Source organism: Maylandia zebra, linkage group LG3, assembly GCF_041146795.1.
Source record: "Maylandia zebra isolate NMK-2024a linkage group LG3, Mzebra_GT3a, whole genome shotgun sequence".
NCBI classification, from domain to species: domain Eukaryota; kingdom Metazoa; phylum Chordata; class Actinopteri; order Cichliformes; family Cichlidae; genus Maylandia; species Maylandia zebra.
Genome location: NC_135169.1, coordinates 39,322,622 through 39,340,087, shown reverse-complemented (window position 1 = coordinate 39,340,087; position 17,466 = coordinate 39,322,622). Strand labels below are relative to the sequence as shown.

At 42.2% G+C, this 17,466-nt stretch overlaps 1 protein-coding gene across 1 annotated transcript in view; it reads right to left on the bottom strand.

The window, feature by feature from the left end:
• Nucleotides 1–302: 302 nt before the first annotated feature.
• The window catches only part of LOC101468404 (glucosidase 2 subunit beta), a 177,940-nt gene continuing 160,776 nt past the window's right edge, over nucleotides 303–17,466 (bottom strand). Inside the window, exons 14-15 of the mRNA XM_004554475.3 lie at nucleotides 4,567–4,666; nucleotides 303–1,115 (exon numbers count right to left, since the gene is read on the bottom strand). Coding sequence (XP_004554532.2) covers nucleotides 978–1,115; nucleotides 4,567–4,666 — 238 coding nt within the window. The 3' untranslated portion in view covers nucleotides 303–977. The remainder of the gene's footprint in view (nucleotides 1,116–4,566; nucleotides 4,667–17,466) is intronic.

The following is a 17,466-nucleotide window of genomic DNA, read 5'->3' as shown; positions in this document are numbered from 1 at the left end:
TTTCGCTACCGCTTGGCAAGTAGTTGGTGAGTTTTTGTAAACAAGTTGGTGTCCACCAAAGCAAATGTGGAATACACAATCTTCTATAAGTGATCAGAGGTTGCTCGGAGGTTGCCAACCAGTCTCTAGGCCTGTGTGACTGAAGCCTATAAGAGCTGGGTATTGTTGGTTTCAGGAGTAGTAAGATACATTTATTGGGAACTGTTTTCATCTGTGGAACGACACACATTTGGTACTGAATTGTTACAGTAAAGGGACTATAAATTATAAAGTACATGTTTACTGCAATGAGGAAAAATGTCAACCAGAGCGACAACTCTTTTGTTTTATTTTTGTTTTGTAGTTTTCACAGAATCATTTAGCTTTATGCTAAACTGCACCAGGAAACGGCTGAACATGCAGCTCCTTCTGGGAAGATCATCTGATTTATTTATAAGTTTCATTTGCTCAACATAAGAAACATACAACATATCCTCGATGTTAAGGAAGGCTATTTTTATAAGGCAGTCATTATAATGAAGAGCAAGGACACAGTCCTTTTATTTGTGCATATTACTGAGCAGTTATTTAAAACGGCAATTACATTAGCAGAAATGTGTTTAGACCCTACAATAGATTGGGTTTCACTTTCTCCCATTATTTACACAGTAATATTGCTTATTGCTGAGCATTGAGTGCAAACACTTACAGGGAATACACAGTAATGTTGAACACGTTGCGTTAACTAAATCATTCAGTAAATGCTCTATTTAGATATTAAAGTGTAACAGCAAGAAAGCAGCACTGTAACAATCAATGGAAACTAAAGTGGCTACTGAAAACCAGACTCTGACCTTAGCCAGACTGCCTTGGAAGTATATATGTTCTGACAACACAGATGTCAGAGGGGACCCTCAGGACCCCAGCCTGTCACCGCGGGGCAGCAGAAGAGAGGAAGGGGTCCAAGTTATTCTGGGCTAGGCCAGTAAGGGAATGGGTCACAGTTCACTGTGTATACCCTGCTGCTTTAGCACCGGCTGACAGGCCACAGGAGTCTGAAAGTCCATGATGTACTGGCATTTGCTGGGCTCTTTCACTGATCGCAAGGCTGTCTCCGTTCCGCATGTCAGTGTGACCTAGAAAAGCACAAAGAAAGAGAAGTTGAGGTTGAGAAGAGCCATTGTTAGCCTGAGTCAAGAGCCGTGGCAGTTTGATCACACAAAGGGAGCTGATTAAAGTTGACCTGCCACTTGTTTTACAACTTCTCTTAAAGTTTTGCGAAGAAGTGGGGCTTGCTACAAATGACAAAATTATACAGAAGGAACCGCTGACTTGTTGTGACTTTGCGTGAAGCAAAGTGTTTCTGTGAGTAAGAGCGAGCGTGGATTTATGGGACACCGCCGCTGTCGTCCCCGCGAGCGAACAGGACAGGGGGAGGATGCGATTACTGCTGTCACGACTTTAATAGGTGACTTTGACGCCCCCTGCAAGAGAGCGGAGGGGAAAACAACTTCTTTTACTTGGGAGTGGTTTCCATGGCAACCCCTCTCATCATTCAGCACCCTGAACAGACAATCCCTTTGGCGAACAAAAGCACCTGAAGAGGCAGAGATGGGAACCTGGCAGGTATTGTTGTGCAGAAGTTTCAGGCTAGTAGAAGTGGTGATTTGGCTTTGTCCCGTAGGGAGACTAAAATAGTCTTTTGTTATGTCACTTAGTATCTTGTTGCACTGAGATATTAAGTGGGTGTGCGCTGCTTGATGAGACAAAGTCTTTTCTGTCACGCTTGTCCATGAGTATTAGCGGTCTGGTTTTAATTTGCAGGTGAAGGAGCGATAGCTCAGTCTTGGTGGCGATTTATCCTTTGATACACTACATGTAATAATGTAAGACAGCAGTAGTAGAAAACACATCTTACGAGGAAGTGTGGAAGAATTGGTTGATTAACAGGCAGTTATGCAGCACTGTGGGAAATCCAGATCCATGGATTTTAGACTTTGGCCCATAAAAGGGACCACAGAGCAAGATGCATTAATTGTCTGGAAGCCCCTAAACCGTACATTTTACAGTGACGCCACAACACGTGATTAGTCACCGGGGCAGCTATAGCTCAGGACGTAGAGCAGGTTATCGATCAAATGAAGGTTTGGTGGTTCGATCCCTCGCTGCTCCAGTCTGCATACCGATGTATTCTTCATCATATGCTATGACTTGTTTTGGTCAGCTAGTTCTCCTCTGTGGGGATATGACCCTTGAAAGTTTTACAGTTTTCTTCACTGAAAACTTTCCTCGGTGAATGTAAAGCTTACAGCTAGGGCCAGAACAGGTGACCCTAAACTATCCCTATGGTATGCTGCAGGTAGGCTGGTGGGGGCTGCTGATCATGCACTGAGCATTTCTTCTTCACTCCCCATATGTTTTTACATCACTGCTGCTTCTCATTAAATGTTTTCTCTCTACCACAGCTTGTTTTGCCCAGTCTCCCTGTGCTCTGAACCCTCAATTGAATGGGTTGCAGTTTCTAACAGAGATTAAATGTGTTATTCAGCCCTGAAAATGTCAGCGCTGTACTTACGAGTGCTCAAAAATGCTGAGAAAAATAAGTCAAATAAAAGCACTAAAATTTCAAACCATGCTTAAGTACATGCAGGGCCTGTAATCTGCAAAAGCTTCATAGTATGAAAGTTAAATTTTGCAAACTCCCATTAAATATACTAAAAATATTATTCTGGAGGAAAAACACCCTCTGTGCTTTTCCTTTTTGATAAAACTCATAGTTAGAGCTGGATCGGGTGACCCTGAATCCTTACTGTAGTTTTGCTGCAATAAGCCTGGACTGCTAGGAGCTTCCCATGATGCACTGGTTCTTCTTCAGTCACTGTGTTTATACACCACTCTGGATTTAATCATTAGTGTTTTTTAATCTCTGGCTTTTTCCTACAGTGTGTCTTTTGTCCTGGCTCCCTCTTCTCCTCCCCAACCAGTTGGGGCAGATAGCCGCCCCTCCCTGACCCTGGTTCTGCCAGAGGTCACGGGGGTCATGTGATTGTTAGGGTTTTTGTCTATATTATTGTAGGGTCTTTGCCTTATAATATAAATAGCCTTGAGGTGACTGCTGTTGTGTTCTTGTTGGCTTAGGTTTTCTCTTCAAACTCTTAAAACAAGTGGTTTGGTCACCTGTTCAGGGGTTTATTACCCACGTATTTAGCAACGCTAACCCACACTCAGAGTTCAGCAGTTCATTCTGTGACTACAATACTGTCAAAATCACAGTCAGTGCCGCAAAAAGCAGATCGCAAATGTAATAATCTGGAATTATCCATGAATGAGTCAATGAACGGAGCTGGTTTAGATCCGGCTGTGGTAGCTGTAGCTCGTGCTTAATGACCACCGACACAGAATTAATAACTGAAAGAGTTGAGTTCACCTTTCCCCACAGACACACAAGATAAACTGTGCACCGCTTGAATTTGGATTACCCCAATATCCACCAGCAAAACAATGCATCACTGGCGCCTCTTCTCCAGCATACATGATGGTACGCTGCAATGAAAGAGTGTGCTACCCAAAGCTGAGGTTCAGCCTTTCAAATATAATGAGCGTCTACTTCTGACAAGACTTTATTTATGCCGTCTGCGCAGAGTTAGGGGGTCGTATCAAAGGACTTCAATTTAGTGTTTTCAAAGGGGGGCCTGGATGGCATGAGTACATGCATTTGCAAATGACATTTATTGGACTGATTTGAAGAGGGGGGCCAGGCACAGAAAACCAGATGATTAAATGTCCTTTATTTTTAACTGAGCAAATTTCTCACACACAAATGCAAATGGATGTCATAAAGACTGGCTGAGAGAGGGCATGATGCTGGGAATATGTCGAAGAGGAGAATGCTGCAGAAGAATGCAAACGGAGCAGCAACATTAACCATGAAAACCAGTGCAGACTGACAAAGAGTGTGCGTGTCGGGGGGGTAAGTCACTTTCAATCACTTGGCTCTGGACATAACATATTTTTGCCAGGCTGCTGAGCACGCCATGAGGACTGATTGACTCGATCCTGATTGTTGAAATGCTCATGCCCGGGATGAGGCAGACCGGGACACAGATCTCATTTTATTTCCTGGTTAACAGAAGGAGCTCAGTTTGCCTGTTTCCTTTAGTTTTCTCTTAGTGCAGTGTCCATTTACCCCGCTCTGACTTGGCGTCGAGTCAAGTTTTCATCTTGTTGCTTTCCCTAGAACTACAATAAGATTTGCAGCCTTGCCTGCATGTGCAGGGTGGTAGCTCTGCTCCTGGTACCCTGCTTATAAAACAAGAGGAAACATTAGTGTAATTACTAAATTATTCTCCAACTGAATTCAAATAAAATAGGCTCTCTATCCCATCTTTTATTTTGGGTGGAGTTATAATGAGTTGTGCACAGCCTTCATCCTTCCATCTGCTTGTCTGACAGTCTGTCAGTGTGTGCGTATACCATTTGTTCATTTGAATATCTGTTATTCATGTCTGCCTCTTGGTGCTCTCATTACTGTAAGAGGGTTTGGGCTGTAAAGGATGATTAAAGATATATACAGTTTGTTGTGCTTACTGTAGTACTGCGTGAACCTCCTTGCCAGCAGGGCTCTCCATTCTCATAGACCATCTGACTGTAGTGGTTCTTTGGCTTTCCTGTCCACATCCCCCACATCCTGAAAAATGTTAAAAATGAAATGACGTAAGACATAATATATGTTATTTTACTTACAGGTACAGTGTGTAAAATGTCACCACTAGATGTCAGTGCATCGCCGATTGCATTCAACAGAGTTCTGTTTGCTTTCTCCTTCAAATTTAAGTGCATTATTGTCGTTACGGTGGCTGCTGCAGGACAAACATGTTTTAGTCAGCTGAGAGAGAGAATTATTTAGATTGTACCCCATGTATCCAACAGGCACAACGTGTAAAAACACATTTTTAGTACAAACTATATTTGAATAATATCAACACTTTACAATAAATCGGGAATTTAAAAAAACATCAATTAAATATTTTGCAGTATTTTATGTTTTCACCCTCCCGAGCAGTGATGGGAATAACGACGTTACTTTTTTCAGTAACGAGTAATCTAACTTATTACTATCGTTACAACGCCGTTACCGTTACTAACTAGAAAATGCGGTGCAGTTGCGTTACTGTTTTTCAACAAACAGACGGCTGAAGCTGTGTTCAGCTTACTGCACCTTATATCAGTTGCACGGAAGTCGCTGTAAGTAATCTGGGCGCTACAGCTTTAAGCAGCTGCGCGCGCTCCCGCGGACGGTAATCACGATCACTGCCCCCTTAGCCTGGAGCTAAGGGGGCAAAACAATCACATGAGTGCTGCTGTTGGACTGAGGAAGAATAAAGTAGTCATGGTAAGCCAATCACATGACCACTTCAAGATGACAAAGCAACAAGGTGATATATACCAGTTTTTAAATTGTGTTGATAGGCCACGTCGGGAGATTTGGCTGTTTAGGAAGAGCGGGAAGTTTTAGGGGTGACGGCAAGAGAGAGAGAGAGCGAGTGGACAGAAATATTCGGAGTGGCACAAATAATTTGTGGCATCTTATTGAATGCAGAACAGCTGATTGTTAACTAAATAGTTTGAAATGGTTATTAAAAAAAGAGGGTAAAAGGTGAATGGCTGCAAATAACTTTGTTTACAAAACTTGTGCATATGATTTTAAAATTGACAATTTCTATTAGTTAGTTATAGTTATAAAATATGATTCAATAAACATATTTGTGGTTGTTACAGTGAAAAATAGAACTTTTTCTACTCAGATTTTAAGTTTTTGTCTGATTTTAGATCAATTGTGTTAATACAGTACATCAAAATGAAAACATAACTGTAAATTCAGACACGTGAGGTTGTGCTGAAAAGAATGATACCAAACAAAGCAAAGTAAATAGTTTTTAAAGGTGAAATGTGGAGGGAAAATCAAAAGTAGTTAAAAATGGCCAATTATACCCTGGACCCCAGAGGGTTAGACTTTTTTTTTTAAGTAACACAATAGTTACTTTTCAAGTAATTAATTACTTTTAGAATCTTGTAACAGTTACTAACTCAGTTACTTTTTTGAAGAAGTAACTAGCAACTATAATTAATTACCTTTTCAAAGTAACTTGCCCAACACTGCTCCCGAGTCTACAGCTTTGGCCACTGCTCATCAGTAGTGACTGTATTCCAATAATAAAGAGTCTGGATCCACCACAGAGTCTACTGCTTCCTAGGTAGGCTGTCAGTCCACTGTTTACCTCAGCTGCCTATGCCGGGTCAAAAACAGCCGTGTCTATAATGATTGATACGACTCAATGAGTCAGTGACGCTTACTTCTGTCTGATGATATTGATACTGAAGATATCGTGGGCTTTTCTGTCAGTAAGCGCTGCTGTTATTGTCGCTGTTAGCTAGCGTTGCTGAAACGGTTTTTGAAATGGATCTAACGCTGGATCTTAGTGAATGATGCTTGGTAAACTTAGCTGGCTGCTGTTTAGTCAGCTTGCTTTTCAGCTGTCCAGAGATGGGAGGGTCACAGGAGTAATCTGATTTATCTAATTTGGTAATAAGCACATTTTTTGTGTTAGAACTCGAACTTCAGTTCAGGAGATGAGGCCTGAGGTGAAGAGGAAGAGGTTGACATTTTGATGCCAGTGACGTTGTCTTTTTCCTTCGTGTTTTTCCTTCTTTGGCGAAGCGGACCTCTTCTCCATAAAAGTAAAACACAAGTAAGATTCCTCATATTTTGAAGGTTCAGTGAATGTTCCTCCACTACAAGTGGACACCTTCGAGTTCCCCTCTGCATTTCGAATATTACATATTTGACCACCTCTAGTCACATAGGTAAAACACAAATGGGTGGAAGGGCAATGTCCACCTCGGCCACTGTGTTCAAGATGACGGGGCAACATGACAGCGTCTTCAAAAGAGCGCCCACTTGTATGTATTTTTAATAGATGTTTTTGAGAACACATCAATTAATTAAACACTAATCAATGTATATTTGAATATAATATTATTTTTTCTATTAAATAACCTAAAAAAACGACTTAATGCACCTTTAAGTTTGTGCATGTGTGTCTTAAAAATGGTCTTTTAAGAGTTAACCAGGACCAACTCCGCCAAAAAAAACACAACTTTTTTCCTTTTTTGTGAACACCACTCAGTTGGCTTATTGAAAAACACTTTCTCTCAGCGAAAATAAAAAGCTGGCAAGATGGGCAGCCTGGCAGTGCCCTTGTTTGGTTCCTGGCACAGGCAATCACATCCCCTCTCCTGTTCAACAATGGAGGGGAAATATTAATTACCGTTTTGTCAGAATTAATACTGTGTGCAGGAGGGAAGGAGAAGAGGAAAACAGAGAAGCCTATCTCGAATGAGGCTGTGCCTGCCCAGTGCTAGCTAATTACATTCTCACCAAACATTTCAAGGGGAGTTATGAAAACCAAAGCAAACCAGGGTGCCAGTGGACTCCATCCAACACAGTAGTGACAGATGCCATTTCATTATGTTTTTACTGGCTAACTTCCTCTGATCTTTTGTTGAGCTCGAGCAGCTTCTTTGAGGTGGTGTCAACTGTAGCGGCGCTGGTGGTAAGCACTGATTTTAAAAAAAAAAAAGATTGTAATCCTGTTGAGGGGGTGGAGGGGGAATCTCGGTGCATGACTGACTGAAGATTTTATTGAAATATGTCTTGCTCTGATCTCTTGCCTTCTTGTTCCAGCTAGGAACTATTTTCCTGTCAAGACAAAGCACGAGTAATAGAATCAATCTTTGCCTCACTTGCCGGAAAACACACAGCAAATGGGGAAAAATAAACCTGCAGCCCCTCCCCCCTCTAATGGCTTGTTGGTCTTCTATTAATCAGCCAAGATAAAGAGCTGCAAAAAGCTATAAATTCAAAGTATTGTTTTAATTTGCACAAGTGCATCTGTCACCAATCCTGTCACAAGGACCCAGCCCTTGATCAATGTGCTTGCACTGACGCAGGGGATTAACATAGCAAGAGCTGCTCTGAGTATTGCGTTTAGTATTATGAAGGCTAATCTGCTTTATTTCATGACCTATTATAATATTTTTATTGGTGGTCCTAATTGATCTCAGTAGGATATTACGCTGACAGCTTGACATTGAGTAAAGTGCATTGCTCTTAAGCTCAACAACAACAAAAATTTGTTAGTTTTTTCGTTTTTGACCCAAGTTACCATAAATCTTAAACGACACACATGAAATAATAATAATTGTTATTATAGTCATAATGAGAGGCTGTAAACAAATAAAGGACTCTCTATTCTGGGTGTTTAAGTTGTTTCCAAGAAACAAACCTTTGACCTTGACAAGAGAAAATATGGAGTGATCTGATTTCAAAAACACTCTCCTGCTCGTACGGACACACGGCCGTCTTCAGGTCCCCGAGTGTGACTTTTCTGCTCTCCTTGATGCGCATGGCTTATTTAAGACGCCCGAACGGGTCAGTCGAAGGTGAATTGCTCACACAAGTGGGAGCCGGCTCGGGACCGAGCGCCTCGCCTGTTTCCTTCGAGCCTGTTTGATTGGGTTTTAGCACTCAGTTAGCATCAGGAGGCCCTCGAATGGATTGCTGTCAGGGCCGGCAGACATGCCAAGTGGAGAAAGCGACAGCGCTCCTGCTCTCGTTGCGAGTTGACCGGCGATCCCTTGCGCATCACTTCTGCGCCGGCTCATCCATCGCGACCTCCTCCAGCCCCCCAACCCCCCTAACACACACACACAGCTCATTCCCTCGCCTCACCTTCTTTCACTTCCTTCCTTAATCTCCATTCTCACTCTGTCAGCTCTCTCGTGCCCCAGGAGGCGGCATAGGCCCCCGTCAATTAGGCTTGAGTTATTGCTGAGATATAGCCAACACAATCCAGTGTTCCAGTCGGGAGATGGAATCTTATTGACAGATCATTCCCCGTAATAATACCTACTCGCAGTCGGTATTGGCAGGCCGTTTTATAAAGCCATTCCACACTTATCAACAGACTAGTGCACTGCCAGGTGTTCACACCTGTGTAAAGAAGCTTAATTTCAAGACACCAGGGTGCATAAACATTACTATATGTTACTCTGACCCCGTGACAGACAATATAGCTGAACCCAAATGTGCAAATTGACCCCTCTGGCTCAGTGACAACTTCATTTTCTCATCCAATTTGTCACAGTTTGGCTTTAAGCTGCAGCCATGACACAAATCATGCTCGCTCACACTTGTAGCAGCAGGGTCAGTCTCCTTAAATGATCTGCTTTACTATATGTATTTTCTTGTTGGCTGATCTACTGCACCTGTTTGAACAGAGCTACAGAGATTCCAAACATTACTATTCAAACAGCGACGAGAAACAAACAAAAAAACCAGACGTCTTTTTCTGGTTTTAGAAGAATAGCGTGGATGAACATATTTTGAGTATGTAAATAGATTAGCGCTGCCAGCGGAGGGTAGAAATCCATTTCCAACCACAGGAAACGAGGGTCCACAAAGCCAGACTTCCTTTTTAATGATTAATGATGGAAGATATTGAAGCCATGCTCTTTTTCAGGCTTAAAACGTCCACAATCTTATTTCCAGATATCTGCGTTACAATCCTTTCTTTGTCTGGCCTCTCTTAATGCTATAAAAGGCACCTTCCATCAAAGATAAACCTGTAATAGCAGCGTATCCGGCCAGCTAAAACTATTATCCATACATCTAGTTTGCATTGCTGGTGAGATGGTAAGCCTCGGAGAATCCAGACATGCCTCTTACCCGTGCACATTAGGGAGCCAATTTCATTTAATTTGGTCTCCACTAAGGTGTGATATCTATTGATATACTGAAAAGCAGGTGGAGTTGTGATTTCATTTAATCCAGTGCCCACAAACAGGCCTGCTGTGTGTGTTTATATGTATATATTAGAAACGATGGGGGTGGGACTACAATATGTTGTTGATTATCCAAACTGTCACTTCAGGAATTTGAAACAATACTTTATAGCTGTCAGAGCAGTTTTTTTTTTTTTGTTTTAATATATATAATCTAATCCTCATGAAGAGTAATTAGCATTAAAAGAGCTGATTAGGCCCCTTTTCTTCTTCTGATAATGACTTGAGCTGATATAAGCTCCTCTTATTTCTCAAAAATGATGTGGTCGCCAGCGATTCTGTTTTAAACTTCATCGCAGTGCTAATCCGTATGCCTCGAGTGATAAATCCCGAAGATCCACGGCTAATCTCGCTCAACAATGACAGGAGAGTTACCCCCTCTGATACAGCCACAAATCAGCCTTTCAGAAGCAATTATCATTTTGGACAACTCTACTCTGGTGCTGAAACACCCTGCAGATACCGAGCGGGGGGAGAATCTGGGCCAGAAGTGTATTTTTGCATGCCTTAATGGGCATGTCGGTGTGTGACCAGGCCTTCACTGGAGAGGACCATCAGGAAGAGAAGACCACGGTGGCCTCTTTTAGAATCTTTCCTCAACTATTTTTGCCTACAGAGGTTTCTTTGTATCTATGTAGACATTAGAAAGCTGAAGTCAGTGACACGAAGCATCAACCAATGCATTAAAACCAAACTACCTGCATAGAGTATATGCATTCATTAAACATGCTTCACATACAGTTAAATGAAAAAGAAAGTAACCCTCCTTCTCTATCACGACATACGTGAAACTTTAATCATAACATGTTACATCATTATTAAGGCAGTGTAGGATCATCTTGACAGAGAACCGAAAAAAAGGCAGAAACAACAACAAGTTGTTTGAAGGTGCGGTCATACTAAATAGAGACTTTTAGAATTCTGTTTTTGTCTACCCATCCATCCATTCGCTTCCGCTTATCCTTTTCAGCCTATCCCAGCTGTCTTATGGCGAGAATCAGGGTACACTTGGAGAGGTCGCAGGGCTAACATATAGACGGAGACAACCAATCGCACTCACATTCACTCCCCCATTCATACTTATGGGCAATTTAGTGTTTCCAATTAACCTAACCCCACTAAGTGCATGTCTTTGGACTGTGGGAGGAAGTACCCGGGGAGAACCCACACAGTCATACAAAGGACGCATGCTTAAATACCATTGGTTATAACAGTTAAAGGGCACATAGTGCAAGTTTCCAGCAAATGACTAAAACCAAATTCAACAGTCGGTTAAATCTCTCGTTAGACTCTCCAGTTTAGACTTTACTTTGATAAGTGGAAGTTCAATCACTTTTTTTCTCTTAAGACAAAATAAGTATGAGTTTTCAATAAAAAACTCATACTGGTATTCTTCAAAATGCAATCCTCTCTTCTACAAATGGCTTTCATGTGAGCGCCGTGATTAAACATGATGACTTTCACTACCGACAGAACGAGAAAGTCTTGATTGAATCTGCAGTGTTTCAGAATGAAGAGTATTTAATGACCACGTGCTTGAAGCCACAAATATTCGCGGCTATTTTAGGTTCTCACTGGGCTTAGTCGAGGTTAGTGAAAGATTGTAGTTCATTAAAAACAAAGTGAACACAAAGACACCTAAAAAAGGACGTGTTTACTTTTACATTTACTCAAAGGACAAGCTACAAAAACGCAGCAGAGACATTAAACAATCAGGTAGCAATTACATCTCACTGCAAGCGTGTCTGGCAACAAGAAACAGTCGAATTAAAACACAACCGTCACGCCAATTTACCGACAGATAAACGGCTTCAGAGGCGACTCCCATCAGTTTCTGTTACAGAGAGCATCGACATCAAGCCCGCTCCTTCAGAAGCGCTCTATTCATTTGCAGCCATGAAGCGACAGGAACTGTCACATCAGATATGCCAGCTCAGCGTCAAATTACTCATAAAAACTTCTTCAACAACCGGCTCCTTACACTGAATCCTCACCACCTGCAGTACTAATGAAATACAGTACCTATGTTAAGATGGTGTAATGTCTGTGCTTATTACTGTCACCTTCCCACTGTAGCATCCACTCATTAGCTGCCGCAGCAAATGAATTATACCTCACAGCTATGCTTTTTGCTGCTTTAACACGGGGTCTGGAGCAGCACGTTAGTCCCCTCACTATGCAGTTAATGCCGTAATCATTTACAGCATGAGAGGGGCCAGGGCACCGGCAGGTAGAGAGAGTAATTTGGACGCTGGTGGTTTAATTTGGATTTTGCGAAACGGCGCCATAAAATGGAAAAGAGGGGAAAAAGAAAAGGTTTCATCTCGTAGCGAAGCAGCAGAAGCAGCAGCAGGCATTGCTATAACCTTTACTTCCTCATGTCAGGTCACCAATCAGAGAGCAGCCTTCTGAGATGAGCCCATGCACTGTCATTACTGTGCCAGTCACTGACACTCCTCTCACCCTCCGACCACCCACGGTGCCCAGCACCTTAATAAATAATTCATAGGCAAAGGAACATGTGAAGGGCACATGCTCAGTCAGGGCTTTGCTTTCCATTTGTTTCACATGACTGACACACAAAGAAGACACATTGCCTTTTTTCAAGCATATTTGCGATGCAAGTTTTCAGAACCGGACTGAGATGCATCGTTACGCGTAACGGCGTACGAACGAACTCACCTTCAGCACGCGGGCTACGTGAAGACACGCTTCTTTGTTCTGCCGCACACTTCTCCTAAGGTGGAGCGCGCTGACCCACGTCATCGCTGTGGAATTGTAAAACACGACAGGCGCGGCGAGTTGTGTTTTGCATTCGCCGCACAGACGGCACGCCGAGGCCATTTTATGCGCGGTTATGAAGCAGAGTCGGGGTGCATATTTCATCAACACCTCCTGACAGATATGAATCAGGGCTGATGTCAAACCCAAATCAGTATTCTGTTAACAGCTCACTTGTGCCTCATTAACGACTGGGCTAGATGTTGCCATGACTACCCAGCAGAAAGGCCATCGGGGGTTCACAGTGTCAGCTCCCCACTCCCCATCACTTTAACCCTCTCCTCAGACACACAAGAGTCATTACCCCTTGATAGCGCGTGGGCTGTTAAGTGCAGGGACCATATATCATAAAAACATTAGGAACAGATATATATATTTATATATAGGTCTTTCATTTCTTATATCAGTGAGGGTGTTATATAAATGAATTCCTGTATCTGCCTGGCTGTCAGAGTGGGCTGCACTAGTGTACTATTGTATGATCCTGCGGGCTGCCATGTTTCCAGGTAAAGAGGGCCCCTCTCCTCACTAATGGCACTCCAGCGAATGACCTTGACAGCTTGAAAACGAGCACATTAAGTAGAACACTTAAATGTATAATTATGCACTTGTTCCAGTGGAACTGTCGCTGCTCTGTAGGTTAAATCATTATGGCTTAGATAAGATGAAACAAATAAATAATTAAAATAAATACTTTTTTTTTTTTTTACCCGCTCTCTCTCTCTCCTCCACAACTGCCTATCAAAACAATTAAGGGATTGGCTTTGATATGAACACATGAAAGGGAGCATCCCTGCACTCATTAAGTGAGCGCATAAAAATATAGAAGAGCGGAGCAACAAACAGTCATTAGTCTTTTTGCCACGCGTGGATATGCAGCGCGCCTACTTTCCACGTGACAGGTCGACTATTATGCATTAACGCTGAACTCGCTTGCAACAAGAAACTTTGCAAATAATTTAAAAAAAAGGGGAAATATTAGCTCTAGAAAAAGGTGAGAGTTCTTCAAAAGGATCGGCCTGCTGTAAATATAACCCAGGTGCGATGTCGAGCGTACGGAGACATTGTAATGCCGCTAAGTTCTAACAATAAACAAGTTATATTTGCTCGCATATAAGCGAACCACCTGCAGCAGCACGGTGGGTGTTGAAGGACTAAACACTATGCCATAACATTAGTCAGAAAATATCGTTTTATGCATAATGCCAAGTCTATATCGAGCCAAAATTTAAGAGGGAATCCGCGACTTGAACGAAGCAAAGCGGCTGAAAGGCCGTTTTTATAAGAGTTATTTGTGTTTATTAGTCTGTGGCGACAATGTGTGTTTGTGCTGTACGGATATCCTATTGATCTAGCCCACCCACTGCCTCCCAAAATTAAACTGTTGATGTAAGCAACACAATTTGTAACAATGCAAATTATACAAAATTTAATCTTGGGGAAAGCAGCCTTTACAGTTTACACTGGGTTCAGTACTGCCAAAGGGCTGGAGCTGTGAAACTGCTGCATTTATAATAATGTTGATTCATTTTTGTTGTCCTCCATATATACATACAGAGAGAGAGAGTATGTCTAGGTGGAGGCTTAAAACCAAACTTTAATGAACTTAACAAACCATTTCCCATGAGACCTAGCCAGTTAAATGTCACCAGTTCAACAGAACAAGGACATGGGTGAGCTGAGGGGCCGTGGCAGTGGGAAAGAGAGTGAATATTGAGTGCGTTAAACATATAAACAGCATCTTAAACCCATTAACGTCAAGTGTATCATATTTGGTAGATGAGTTTTTGTGAGCGTTGAGACCTCTACATCATCAGTGTGATTTTTTTTCCCCACATAAAATGTAAATAAAGAGTACAATAAAGCAGTAAATGTAGTAGAAATGATTATTTTTAAATACACATTTTCAGTTGGTTGAATAAAGACAAGTTTCAAAAAATTAGACTTTTCTGTCTAATATTTCATGGTTCTGGCTTTGCGTGGCCATGAGGATGTGTGTGGTTATTATAGATGTGGAGGATGTAGGTTATGTCTATGTGCATGCTGCTCCTCTGCAGCCTTTTTGTTGGAGGTAACGTTAAAAATTCAACTAGAGTCACTAAAATTCTGAATCCTAACATTTCTCACGAACACGTTACACAGATTTGTGAAATCTTTAAAAAAAATCAGCTAATAGCACCCTGAAAATGACACATTATTAGATCATATTTTCATTCGTAGCCACCAATCCAAGTAAGGTTATTTCGTCGGGAGACGACGATGTGCATCGCTCCTGTCTCGGGTCGATGTTCAGTTGCTTTGTGCTCATTTGTAATCTGCTAGTGCTCAAGTGGTTTTACAGTAATAATCTTAAAACTCCCTCATGATTGCTGTGCAATGAAATGGCCACCTATCGAGATAATTAGCGACGGTGCTTTTCTCCTGTTTATGCGTGTGCAGCGCTGCAGAAAACTACGAGTGAATAGTAATCAATCTAAAAATGAGAACGGAGCGATATGTTTTCCATCAGGACCTCATTCCTTTTTAATGCTTCTAAAAAGACGTGGCGCTTTTCAGCTGTATTCATGAAGAACCGACTCTTACCGATCCACTGAGCATGTTTCATATTACCATGGTCGTATGAAAAGAGTGGCCTCTCCTTTCTTAGGTTTGTGCTAATAAATTTGCTCAAACTAGTGCCTGAAGGCATTTGAATAGCTGCATTTTTTTTGTCAGTATCTGGGAAGATTTTCCTCCATAACGTTCTGGTGATCTTTTGTGTGGTCGTGTGGTCAACATGGGGTCACGTAAGTGAGCCTAGCCACAGGTGTGAGAAAACGCTAGCCCGAGAAAACGCCACTCTGGAAGCGGCATACGTACGTCTGCCGCATACCGGCACAAACAGCCACCCTATTTGTATTTTTCACGGTGGCCAGCACATCCCACTCTCTCTGGGGTTGCTCTGCGCTGTCATTTCAACTGCCTGGCTCCTTCGCAGTGGGCATACACAGTCATTCACTGTGGTTTCAATGTTGCTAGGCTACCTCATTTCTCCACTGTTTTCTGTTTGAAAATCTACTGTTCAATAAAGCAGTTCAAGGGAGACCTGTGGGTTTGAATACTGAGCGATATGAACCAGCAGGAGTAACTGACAACACTAATAGCCTTTTTTTTTTCTCTTCCCCCCGTTTCACAATACTCTTTCTTTTTCTCCCTTGACTCGATAGCACACTAGCACAATCTGCGCCTACCTCTACAGCCCATGCATCGGCTTCAATCATAATATTCATATAGTGCAACATTTATAACCTTTCCTTATTACATTTCTCTATTTTGAAAGTGTGAGCCTGAGTCATAGGTGTGGTGTAAATCTTCCCTTTGTAGTCTTCCACTGTTCTTTTATGGCTTGTCTGCTTATAGTCGCCCAGCAGCGTGTCTAGGAGTTATTATTATTCTTGTTTTGTCTATCCTGTTTTCAGCTTTGGATGTTGGGCGCATTCCAAGCTTGGACTGTCAAACACAGCGTGTTTCCAAGGGCAAAGGGTGAGCAAGCAAGCTGCTCGCCGGCCCCTGCAATGCTTTTTTGTTCCCTCCCTCCTCGTGTGCTTTCAATGATGATGAGTGTAGAGCGGTCTGACCCCGGCACAATAGAAGGCCCAGCTCCTTGAACTTTGCGGGGCAACATACGCTGGCCCCCATGACCCTGACTGCGTGGCCACCTGATTTCCCCGGAGTCCCAAAACAAAAACTCATTGGATGACCCCTCGACTGATCCCGTCCTCCTTCGCAGATACATTTAAATCATCCCATCCTCCTCTGTCTGCAGGAAAACGCATCTTTATTAATAAGACACCGTCACTCCCTTAATGCATTTTCTTCCTCTTTTGGTTTTGTGTGGCCACACGTTTCAAATCTTTACTAGGATTTGTGGGTTTTTTTACATTGTTTAGAATCTTTTGGCGCAAATTGTTTAATGTTAAGAAATTAGTTTGTGTTTGTTGGTACCACTACAGCTCAATCTGTTTCCGTGTGGTTAGCCTAGTGCGAGTTTAAAGGCACCTTCATAAATATTTCTGATTTATTACAGCCTGACATTGTGATGACGGCATACCTTCCAGAGATGGGTTTTCTGTAACTGTTGTGGATATAAAGAAAAACAGGGGGGTTTAAACATTAGGCTAACTGCTTAAATGTTGACAAAGCACTTTGTGGAAACTCTTTTAAAAGTTAAATATGTTTAATGCAGTAAAAGGCTAAAGCTTGAAGGAATCTTTGGTCCTGATTCCAGTTTTATCAGCAGCATGAAATTAGAAAACAACAAAAGAAGCTGCTAGTTTCCCAAATCCATTTTAATTTTTATATCGTCAAATAACAACAAAAATCGCCTCGTGTCACTTTATACTGTAAGGTAAAGACCCTACAATCATAGAGAGACAGAAGCTGAACAATGAGATGACCCCTTATAAGGAAGCACTAGGTGACAGTGGGAAGGAAAAACTCCCTTTTAACAGGAAGAAACCTCCGGTAGAACCAGGCCGCCTGGAGCAGTGGGGCAGACTGACTTAAAAATGGTAAATGAACTTAATTAGCGCCTTTCTACTCAATTTGAGCGCTCAAAGCACATTCTACTACGAGTCTGATTCGCCCCGTCACATTATTTGATCTGCTATCTAACAAACGCACTCAGATAAACGTACTCAGTCCACTCAGGGTTCGGTATCTTGCCCACGGATACTTCGACACATGGATCAATCCACCGACCTTCATATAGGTAGATAACCTGCTGACCACCTGAGGCACCAAATAGCTCATCACTGAGGGAAA